Source organism: Coloeus monedula, assembly GCF_965178545.1.
Source record: "Coloeus monedula genome assembly, chromosome: 14".
Taxonomy (NCBI): domain Eukaryota; kingdom Metazoa; phylum Chordata; class Aves; order Passeriformes; family Corvidae; genus Coloeus; species Coloeus monedula.
The window spans coordinates 15,620,391-15,632,587 of NC_138794.1; the positions used below are offsets into that span (position 1 = coordinate 15,620,391).

The following is a 12,197-nucleotide window of genomic DNA, read 5'->3' on the forward strand; positions in this document are numbered from 1 at the left end:
TTGATAAATGCTGCTAGGCCTGAGCAGAGTTCTCTTATTGTACAGCTCTAAAAGCCAAGATTTCAAAGTGTGCTTCCACACATCCCACTGCATTTATCTCAATGTCCCTGGAAGTGCTTGCCACTCTTTTCCTAGCTTAGTTGGTGATAAGGCTGTGGTTTGGCAGATACAGGCTGGATATACTCTTGTCTTGAATCCTCTTCTGTCCCCGAACTACCATAGTTCTAAAAAATCCTGAAATTATGCACTCCTTTTCTTCTTGAGTAACTTCCTGAACAGGTCCAAGAGAGTACTAGATCCTTGTCAAGGGGCATCCAGCCTCACTGAGCAGTTTAAGAAAGGTTGGGATGAAGGTATTGACCATGTACTATTCACTGCACAGAATAATTTGGATTCTTCTTTGTGTGTGTACAACTCTCTTTACTGCATTCATTACTTGGTTCACACTTCTGATAGAGGCAGCTATACAAATTATATAGATATACTTAAATTATGCCTAAAGCCAAAAGAATGCCTTTTCAGGGAGTGATAGAAAGCATCAGTGTGTTTATTTTACTGGCTTTGCAGGCTGGAAGTTCCCATGAAAGATTAGGTAAGATGATTTGTGCCTTTCAGTTGCAAAGCTCAGGATAAGCTGGACGCTCTCAGGACATGTTCTCAGCACTGTTCAACTTTGCTGAATGTGCAGTTCCATTGAACTCTGATTACTACAGAGTTACAGCTCACTGGCATAAAGCATTAGCATGATATTTTACTTTTTATTTCACCAGCAGCCATTCAAGAATGGTACAGGGGAAAGAAAACAGCATTCTGAAACAAGAGTCACACAGGAAATAGGCACCTTATTCAAAGTACTGCCAGCAATCTTAATTTTATCAAATGCTATTTCAGGACTATCAGTGAGCAAATCTGTGCACAACAGCACAGGTTTGTTTTGTCTGGGAAAAGACCCATGAAACACTCAGTACTTTGCACTTTTTATGAACAAGAAAGCAATACACTTGATTTACAGTTATAGGCTGCAGGTTAAAGGAGTCCTTCCAAAAGGAAAGGCTTATGATCAATGCTTTCAAGCAGTGAAATGCACAACTGAATAAAACAGATGCAGAACCCAAAGCTACGAGCAGGAATTGATGAAAGCACATTGTAATTCCACATGCTCTGCTGCACAGCCAAATTACACAGACCAAACACCTCCTCACTTTTCCAGCACAGAAAGGTGGGATTTGGAACATTACTTTTCAGACTGATCTGGTGAAGAACTTTAAATGTGCCAGTTATTGTGTGCTTCTCCAAGAAGGATCTGTTTTGTATGAGAACGGCAATAGTGTGAAAATGTCACCTGAAAACTTCTTGATAGTAAATGCATCTTTTTATCACTGTAAATGCATCCAAACAGGAGCCAAGATTCAAGGAACTCAATCATCAAACTGAGATTTTAATTGAGCAGACATATCTTTGAATATACTTCTTAGACATTTTAGAAGTCACTAGCATTCCTTATCATTCATTCCATCTATTTAAAGCTTTTAAGTACAAAAATGGTCACTCTTATGAATACTCATATTACCGCAGGCCTGGGCCCTAGGGTATATCACCGTGTCCCGCAGCCATAGGGAGGAGGAGGAGAGAAGATCCAGCAGGCAGGAATCGTGCAGCAAGACTGATTTATTTAATTACTTTACAAACTCTTTTATAGACTTTTTTCTTCATAGTCCAATTGGACAAAGGACGAGCCACCCCTTGGGGGTGATTGGCTAAAATCCTAAAACATCCATTGTCAAAATATTTTCTACTATACCATAAACAAGACTTTTCAAGGTTGCAGGTGGCTTGGTTGTTTACATTTCCTGCTACCTCTTCTGCGTGAGAGAAAAGTCTCTCACAGACTTAGAAAATAGCAAGAAAACCCTTGCTAGCAGCATTTTTGTATCTACAATTCCTTTTTGTTTTATAAGATAACAACTCTACTATTAATCCTAAATAGACATCTACATCAGTTATTAATTCTAAATATGTCTTTAAGGCTTTAACTATCTGACTCCATAACAAGAATTTTAAAGTTCAGTCTCTGCTTGCGGAAGGACCATCTCAGTCTCTGCTTGTAGAAGGACCATGTGCCTGATGGTCGACATCCTGGTCATCATCAGAAGAGTCATTAGGCTGATGATCTACATTCTGGTCGCCATTTGGATGGTTGGCATTCTGGTCATCATTTGGAGGTTGCCTGTTCTGCCTCTGCTGCCGTAGGTCAGGGCGAACGCATTTTGAAGGTAGCCACCGTATCCCAGTATCTGTGGAAACGCAAGCATACCCACGACCCCAAACGATAAGCTCATGAGGGCCTTCCCACTGGTTAGGGAGTAAATTCCGTACCCAGACCTTTGCCCAGGGCAGTTGTGTCTCACCTGCAGACTGCAATGAGAGAAAATGATTCAGAATAACAGGATTATTTGAATTTTGTGGTACTGTAAGGTGATTAATTGTATACAAAGCTTTTGCTAGTTGGCTTTGTGGGGTTTCTCCATGCATTCCCCTTTTCTGTTTGTCCAAAACAAGCTTCAAGGTACCATGAGCGCGTTCGACAATGGCTTGGCCAGTAGGAGAATGTGGGGTACCAAAGGTATGGTCTACACCCCATAGGTGTAAAAACTGCCGCGTCTTCTCCGAGGCGTAGGCAGGACCATTATCGGTTTTCACAGAAGCTGGCATGCCCAGGACTGAGAAAGCCAGTTTCCAGTGGGCAATGACATCACGGCCCTTCTCTCCAGTGTGAGCAGTAGCCCACATAGCCAAGGAGAAAGTGTCAATAGACACGTGCACATATTTCAGCCGACCAAATTCTGGGACGTGAGTTACATTCGTTTGCCAAATCTGCAAGGCTTTTAGCCCTCTGGGGTTTACCCCCGCTGGCAAAGGCGCAGCGAGTCCGTGACAGTCAGCACAAGCGCTGACAATGTCGCGCGCCTCGGTTGGCGTTAAATGAAACTGCTTCTGCAGGGTATGTGCACTTTGATGGAAGAAACCGTGCGATGACTTGGCTTGTGTAATTTTGTCAGGCTGAGGCCCTACCCACGCAGGGTTGGCCAGCATGTCAGCCCTGGCATTGCCTTCTGTTCAAAAACCTGGTAAATTGGTGTGGCTGTCAAAACAGTCTGATCCCTGGGTGCTGTCTGATCCCTGGGTGCTGTCTCTAGGGTGGCTGGGTAGGCCTGTGCCTGTACCTGTGCCACTCTCTGGGGGAGCGACTGCATCGGAGAGCAATTTCCCGTCCTTGCACCCCGGCGGAAGTTTCCTGACAAAGGCTGACCATCGGCATGAGTCCGGGATCTACAGTAGCCCGTGCAATGCCCTGGCCTGCCACACCTTTTGCACTGAGGGATTGGTGTGTTCTATTTTTGGTTTGGCTTAGGCCGCTTCCGTTTTTTCGCCTGTTTTGGTTGCTTTGGTTCACGACTAGAAGATGCGTGAGCAGGCTGCAGGAACGCAGCCAAAGCAGACCTTCTCTGGTTCCCAGATCCCACCTTAGCGCAGGCTTCGACCATGTCTGTTACCTCAGGATCCCCTGGTAAGGCATCTATGATTTTTCTGCACTCCTTGTTTGCGTTATCTCTCACTAACTGCCTTAACAACATCTGTCTTAACCCATCATCCTCAACCTGCTTCTCAAGAGAAGCAGCGACTTTCTCTACAAAGGAAAGGAATGACTCTGATTTCCCTTGAACTATTTCAGTATATCGCTTTCTGGGTGCTGACAGCTCTATGGTTTTCAACAGGGCAGTCACGCCAACCTGTTGAGCTTGCTGCAGGACGCTGGAGGACAAAGTACCCTGTAGACTGGGATCAGAGAAGGGACCAGTCCACATCAAAGCATCCACTCCTGCTGTCTGTCTAGGATCAGCAGCAGGGAGCTGCATATTCCCTAATGCAGCCTTATCAGCCAGCTTTCTCCAGGTTTTCTCAAAAACTGTAAATTGTACAGGTTGAAACAGAATTTGACCTAAGTGTCTGATATCAAACGGAGAAAGAAAATCTGTATTTATCACCCTTATTATCTGCATAACCTCAGCAGAACCTAGCCCATATTGTGCTACCTTGGATTGCAGGTCTTGGGCAACTTTCCAAGCAATTACCTCATGCTTGTCATGCTCTCCTGAATCTGGGAGAGCCTTATACACTGGGAAAGCTTGGATCTCCCCTTTTGGGGGAATCCCTACCACCCTTAACTTCTGGCACAGCCCGTGGATGAAGTGTAACAGCTCCCCGGTTACGCCCAGAATCCTCAGATCTATTTGGCATTCCAAGTGTTTCCAATAACCTCCAGTCACCCTCCTCCAACGCTCACATCTTAACTGACTCTAGGAAGCGACTGTAGTGGGTCGGACGCACTGTTACCGTGCAGTCCTGAAAGGTCCAGGGGCGAGACCAGCGCAGCCTTTTTCTTCGTCGCGCAGCTACAGCTGCCTGACGACCTGGGGCCAGAACCTCATCTGCCTCACTGCCTGACGATGAGTCATCAGGCAAAGGCAACTCTGAGGTGCTGGGAGCGAACAGAGATGGATGGAGAGGGGCACTTTGGCTAAGTTCGCTAGAGGCAGAACAGACAGCACAGACTGCAGGTGGCTGTGCTGCAGTTTGGACAGCAGCTTCTTTACAGGGTGCCCTCTCGGCCAGTTCCGACCGAGCCGGTACTGGAACTGCTGCCGCTGTCTCTGGGGCAACAGCCGTGCTCGTCTCTGCTCCTGTTTCATGCTTCCCGGCCGCTGCTCCGCAGCCACCGCCGCTTCCGGGTTTTCCCGCGACAGCGCTGCTTCTGAGTTCGCCTCTGCCCGCGCCGCTTCCTGGTTTGGAGCCGCGGCTCCCACGGGCGGCGCGGGCAGTGCTGGCTCGGTGCGCCCCGCACGGCAGGGTGGCTCTGGCATCCGCGCCAGTAGCAAGCTGAACAGGTCCTCCAACCTTCGGGATATGTTCGGTAACTCTGTCAGCAAAGGCAGATGCTGTATTAAAAGGTCAATGGCTCAGTTCTGCAACTGCGCAGAACAGTCCGGCGCCAAGGAGGGCAGCGGACCACAGCCAGGCAGTCTAGGGGCAGGCATGCCCGGTGCTATGCCGGCTAAGAAGTTAGATCCAGGTGCATACGCAAGCAGGCTAGGAGCCGCTCTGGGGTCCAGTTTGCTAAGCCGCTGATTTCTGACCCTGGATAAGCCGTGGCTGCCACCGAGCCGAACAGTAAGGCAGGCTGTGCGCCCTCCCGCTGCCCCAACACCCCCGCCTCTGCCGGCGCGGGGTCCCTGGGGGCTGCGGAGTCCTGCAATTGTGCAGAGTGAGCCGGCGCAGGCTCTGCCTGTGGAGCCGGGGGGTTATTCCGAATCCACCATCATTTGCCCCAGAAGCCCAGTCAGCGGGGCCCCCCCCGGACATTCCTCCGTCACTCATCACCAAAATAGGTGAGCCAGCCCTGCTGTCACAGTCAAGGTCTGTCAGCAGAATAAATAACGAATGCCAGGTTTTGTATAATTCTAACGCTGCTGGGTCCCCAGTCGGGAGCTCGTGTCGGACAGCACAGCCAAGTTCCTGCCATAAGGCAAAGTCCAGGGCAGTATCTCTGTCCATGGAAATCCCTTTTAAGGTAGCCCAGTCTAATAATTCCCAAACTGAGTTTTCAGGAATGGAGGTGTGCATTATACTAAACACACCTTTCCAGACCAGTACAACAGCGTCGTTCTGTGAGCCGCTGTTCGCCATTTCTCAGTTCTGTCGGACCTCCTGGTCCCGGGGGGTAAAAGGAACAGCGTACCTCTACAGGAATTCGGCTTGGCTCGCAGCAGCAGGACACGTCAGAGAGTCAAATCACGTCGGGCAGCACCAAATATTACCGCAGGCCTGGTTCCTACGGTATATCACCGTGTCCCGCAGCCATAGGGAGGAGGGGGAGAGAAGATCCAGCAGGCAGGAATTGTGCAGCAAGATTGATTTATTTATTTATTTTACAAACGCTTTTATAGACTTTTTTCTTCATAGTCCAATTGGACAAAGGATCAGCCACCCCTTGGGGGTGATTGGCTAAAATCCTAAAACATCCATTGTCAAAATATTTTTTTACTATACCATAAACAAGACTTTTCAAGGCTGCAGGTGTTTGGTTGTTTACATAACTCTGCTACCTCTTCTGCGTGAGAGAAAGTCTCTCACGGACTTAGAAAATAGCAAGAAAATCCTTGCTAGCAGCATTTTTGTATCTACATACTCATGTTAGTCCTTCAGAGAACAGAGAAATCTGATGACAACTACTGCAGAAACGGCTGATGTGCTGCTTTTACATTCATGGAGCAATCACCATCCCCTATTAAAGTAGGCATTAGGTTTCCTTTAGTGTCTCTAACAGGTTACTGCTGGTGAAGATCATAGGCATTTTAGACTAGCAGCTTCACTCACTACTGAGTTAGACTCCTTTAACAAGAATTTCCCTTGTTAAACTAAACAAAGAATATCTCCTTAAATTCACCTTTTGGTAAAGAGTCATTTGGGCAATGCCTGTTTGCTCAGTCTCATTAACATACAGTTTGATAAAAGAAGTTTACTACTGAACAAGATGAAATCCCTAGAAAAGGCAAAGGAAAAGAGGCAGGATTTATTTCCAGAAGGGCATTAAAAATAAAAAAAAAGTGCCCAAACTACTTGGTGTGAGAAACACACCAGCTGCATTCCACTAATCCACAGCTGATCCCTGGAAAGAATCACAAATCCACTCAACCAGCAGGCTGAGTGCCATTTTATTGGCAAGAATTGAGAACAAAACGGAATCAAATACACACTCATAACACTGGCTATTAAAAATTTTGCTGGTGTTTGATAAAGTGTATATTAAGGACTCTTTGCTTAATTCAATGACAGAATATGAAAAAGTGAAAATACAAAAATTAAATGTATGAATTTGCTAGAAAACTGTTTCATTGTTATGGCCTCATGGCTGCAAGACATTCACCCACTGAACTGGCCTCAAGTCCTGCACTTTGGAACTGTTCCAATGAGGGCCAAGGACGGAACATGCCACTAAGAAACACCCAGAGATATTCCTTTCTGTTCATGGCTGAGGCCCACTGCCAGAATACACATGGAATAACATGTACCATGTCCCTGCTATGCCTGTACCTGCCACTGGTAGTTTATGCTGAAGGTAGGTTGTTTTTATCCTGTTCTTACAGCACTACTTACTCCCAGCAGAAGCTGTCAAACCCACACATTTTCAACTTCCATACAACTTTCGCAAATCTTTCAGTATGAATTATACTGTATTCTGCAGCCTCAAGCTCACAGTGTAGTTTAGTACCAGTTCAATACAAACTTGGTGAACAACACCTTAAACACAGTCAAAAGACTAAACCTATCCTTAGTTGTTTTGCTAATGATCTTTTATAATAAACACATTCTAGAAGCTTAGCAGTATACATTACATAAATTAGAATAAAAATACATAAAGTATTAAATAAAGCAATCTTGTTCTGAGTTTTATCAGGTAATATTACAGGTAATTCCTTTTTCTCATGTTTATGACCCGTTGATCAATATGTGAGCATTTCTCAGCACTGGAGAAGGGAGGAAGGGAGAAGAGGAATATGGGAAATGAAAAATCAAAAAGGTAATACAAACTTTGCTTTCAAGGTTCCTGTCCACAATCATGATAAAACAGCTCTATGATGACTGCTTGATTAAAAATTAATTGCTGTGGTAATTTAAAGATATGCCTTATTTAATAATTAATGTATAGGAATTAAATTGGACTATTCACTGAAGTCTTATGATAAGGTACACTTAGAAAAGATCCAGGATCTTATTATATAATTAGGGATGGAGGGGGAATTTTACTGCATCTTGGAGAAAGAATGCTTCCTGTCATAGCTGGTATCTGTCCTGTGCAACAACTGATCCTTTTTTTTTATCTCAGTACTAGGGAATACCAAATTTTAATGTAATACTGCAGAGTGAGGTCCTTTCTATATAGCACAGCTCTATCTAGTGGCTGATTAATCCAAGTGCATCTGGCTGTTGAAAGAATCCTAAATCATTAATGTGATGAAGGCCAGGAAAGCCTTTAAGGAAGGTGACACTTTCTTTTTCTGACCTACTCTTACCTTGCATAAGCCTGCAAACACACCAGCAAAGGCTGTACTGGCAGCTAAATCCTGCCTTTCCAGACACTGATAAACATGATGTGGTAGAGAGTTCTCTTGGTATTGATCACTTTTCCCAGTACAATTTGCAGGAACAAACCAGGGGCTCACATACTTATTCAGGCAGGGTACTAAATATTGGCCTGACAGACAAACCCAGTGAAGCTGGCTGGACAGTCCCTGTGCTCCATTACATGCCTGTTATAGGCATGTGCTTCCCCCCTATATCGGGAATATGCCAGAATGGCAATGTTTGAGCACTGTCAGAGGTGGCTGGGAAGCCTCTGTCTGTCCACTTGACTGCTGCTGTGGGAGACAGGAAGGCTTGGAGCCATTCCCCAGCCCCAGCACTGGATGAAGCCTGGAGCATAAACACTGCAGGGTAACACACTTAGCAGGCTGAGCTGGTCCCTGTCCCTACCCCTGGTGACACCATGGGAGGAAGAGCTTGGTACTGCAGCCCTTCCAGAGCAACACAGTATGTTGAACCCAAAAAGCTCTGAAGCCCAATGCAGAAAATCCAAGTGGCTGCTGTGTTTTTTCCCCATCTCATCATCCATCTAGGGGATATATTGGACATTAACCTGTGTCAGCTTCTAATTGAACATAGCAGGAGAGCTGCTAACTTCTGTGCTGTGTAACTGAGTAATGGATTCCATCATTGGGGGAAAGGTCACTGGTTTTTGCTGGTAATTACAAAAGCCTCACAAAAGTGTGCCTACATTTTTCCCAAGCTCGTCAGGCCATTTATCCAGTGGAGGCTTAAGGAAATAATGGGTATTCCACATAGCAGTTATTTGAATAATGCTCTAATGATAATTCTGGTTAATAACTGTATAAATAAGTATAGTTTCAGTTAAACTGAAACAATCCTGCTACAGATACCAGTGTAGCAAAATTAAAATAGCAATGTAAAAGCACTGAAGTTGGGGAAAAGGACTCATAGCTGCTGCATATAGCCAACACCAAAATATAATGTGGATTTTAAATACCACTTAAGGTTAAGCCCACACAACAGTTCTAAGAAATTAGCTTTGAATGTTGTGTAACTTTGCCAGAAAGCCTGGAAATTACCTCCCCTTTTGAATGACTAGAATACATTAACCAAGGGCCTGTCAATACTCCTGGAACTGGGGTTAGGTAATTCTGATCCCTGAAAGCTTCAACTGCAAACACTCATTCAAGCTGCATCTGTTTCTCTGTATATTGCTCCAGAAGGCAACTTGAACACAGCTTCCTTATTTTGTGTACAGGAATTAAATAGGTTTGCAGCCCATTTTTCATGTCCTTTTCAACTCATGTTTTATCTAGCATTTCTGCAGCCATAATACAGGTTGGCACAGAAATGTTTTACTAGTACATTTTCATTCTAAATTACTCAAATCTGCTTTAAAGTAACTAGTATTCTAGCTAAACAGTAAAATGCATTTGTTTTGTGTGCCTGTGCACAGAAAACAAAAGCACTTACCCATTTTAGCACTTCGAAGAGCAGTAATGAGAGTCATATTAATATGTATAAACTACTGAATATTTAATATTAGTAGAATATTTTACCTTATAAACATGACAATTATTTGAAAATCAAAGAAATTTGACCAAGTTAAATACCACCCCCCACATCTTCATTCCATGAAAATTTCATAGCTTCTGTTTCCTTTCAGAAAAAAAAATCAAGGTGACAGCAGGATGATTTGCTCTAGTTCTTGATTCAGGCAGTGTTTGCTAATGAACTAGACCCATAAGATTAACAGGGCTTTGTGGGGACCAGTTCACATTATTTTCTAACAAAAGAATTTCTAAATGCTTAAGTCAAGTGCCTGAACCCACACAGCTGGCACCAGTTCAGATTTCTGGAGTCTCAAAGACATTCTCCCACGGCTAGTATCCCAAAGGGCCTAACACAAACCTCCTCAGCAGCTAGAGGCCAGAGAGGATGGAAAATGGCACTAACAGCTTAAATGCAAGTAGTTTCAAGTAAATTCAAGTGCCCTTGTGCCTTCTTCCTAATACGTTGTCATAGAAAATAAAGGCAACAAGGCTCTCCCTCAGTACTTGAAAAAAATAACTTCAGAACATCTGAATTTATGAAATTTAAATGAAAAAACACTTAGAAATTCTACTGAGTGACACAGGTGAATGTCAGAAAGATCAGAGATTGCATTAGTGGGTTTATTTATTCCAACTACTAAAGCTTTATGAACAGCAAAATGTTAATACCATAGGATTTATTATGGGAGAGGGAAGTAATGATTAAAATTAACTAGGCCACGGACTGGAGTGGGACACTAATGACAAATGACTGGGCTAGCCATTTCCAAAAAGCCAGTTATTTCCCTTCTGCTATTTCCTGAATGAAATACACAAATTCAACAGTAATCCTGAGCTCCTGGAACACAGCCACTCCCCAGCTCTGCTCCTTGGGAGGGCTCTCAGGAGGCCTCCATATTTCCAAAGGCCCAAATGGATCAGGATCCATAGACACTCAAGGCTAATATCCACAGAATCTGCCTCAGCTGCTCACACCCCTCAGCAGTCAAGCAGGTAAGAAGAGGCAAGAACAACAGAGAGGCTGAGCAGCAGAGATCAGGCATTCTGGGCCATGGGGGTCATCACTGCGGTTGTGTGCCTGGGGCGGGAAACCAAAACCAAAAAACGCTTTTAGATGAGATCAATGTGGTACAGAGCCTGGCTGTCCCTGGGTCCTATAAGGATCCTCCCCTCTCTGGTAAACCAAAAGGCTGGGAGAAGATCTACATGCAGCACTAGCTACCAGGAGAGCTATCATTAAAACAGAATAAAAATTAGTGTTACTTGATGTCAAGATCCTTCTGAGAAGGTGGAGGCATTTCTCTGGTAAATGAACTATGCTGAAGACAGAAGGCTGATACAACGGTTTGGGATTCTCTAGGATGAAAGATGTCACTAAACAACCAGACTTACTAGTGTTAGGTAAGGCATGTCAGGTCATCTCATGTCAGTGTTTCAATGCTCAGAGCTAGTGATTTAGGAAAACACACTGACTTTTCACCTTTCTACTGCTCTGTTCAAACCTAAGCCTGACAAATACAAACAAAAAAAAAGTCTAATCTGCTTCTGGGAATGAGAATAATCGGGATTTTGTAAGGACAGCTCAAGAGAATTGTGAAGTGAAATCAGAACTAAATACAAAAGCATGTACAAAATTCAACAGCAAAATCAAAAGGTTCTCAACTTGGGATATTAAATATCAGGCTAAAAAAAATCTTAACACATAAGAAACTATTTTACAAAACTAATGAGCTCAATGAGTGTGACTTGCACACTTCCATACAACTTGCAGCTAAGCCGTAGAACACCCTGGTGAAGGATGCTGTGCTGACTAAAAGGCAACAATGTAATTTCACCTAACCCCCCCCAATATTACCTCTGGTCCACACAGTCCCTATCTGAAGTATTTCTGTCTAGGAGCAAACTCTGAGGGAGAGGAACTACATCTTTACCTGTTCTACAGCACTCTCTTGACAGTGCTGTTCCAGCTCTGCGCAGCACAGATTTCTGGTCTGACCCAGCACAGCCTCACACCTGACCTCTGAATTTATTAGACACTAAACAAAAAAAACTTGTCAAGTCATGAGCAGTACACCTGATTCCCACCTGTATTTTCAATCTTCAGTTTCATGAGCAAATTCACATCTAAAATTGAAAATATTTAGGGGACTCAAACTTCAGTAAAACCTAGGTAAATTATTAAGTGCTTAAGACGTAATTTCAAAACAGCAAACCCTGGGCTCTGAGCACTGATCCAGCCAATCACATGCAGAATAAATCTTTTAAAAAACTTTGGAATTTACTCTTTACTCTTCAGTTCCAAACTGACAAAGATTTTACATTTGCAAAAATACAACATAAAAATCACCACCAACGATGTAGAACAAAGATATGTATTGCTTAATGTGAACATCACATCTTCACCTGTCAATCTCTGTAAAATACATTAAGAAACCAACATAGAAATTAATGATTGTATTGTACTAGGATGATGGTTTT

General features: G+C 43.9%; 1 protein-coding gene across 1 annotated transcript in view; it reads right to left on the minus strand.

The window, feature by feature from the left end:
- Positions 1 to 4,922, minus strand: part of TRPM1 (transient receptor potential cation channel subfamily M member 1) — a gene marked incomplete at both ends in the record, with an annotated part of 58,545 nt that extends 53,623 nt beyond the window's left edge. The window contains one exon of the mRNA XM_082290640.1: positions 4,656 to 4,922. Within this exon, the coding sequence (XP_082146766.1) occupies positions 4,656 to 4,922 (267 nt within the window). The remainder of the gene's footprint in view (positions 1 to 4,655) is intronic.
- Between the last annotated feature and the right edge of the window lie 7,275 nt (positions 4,923 to 12,197).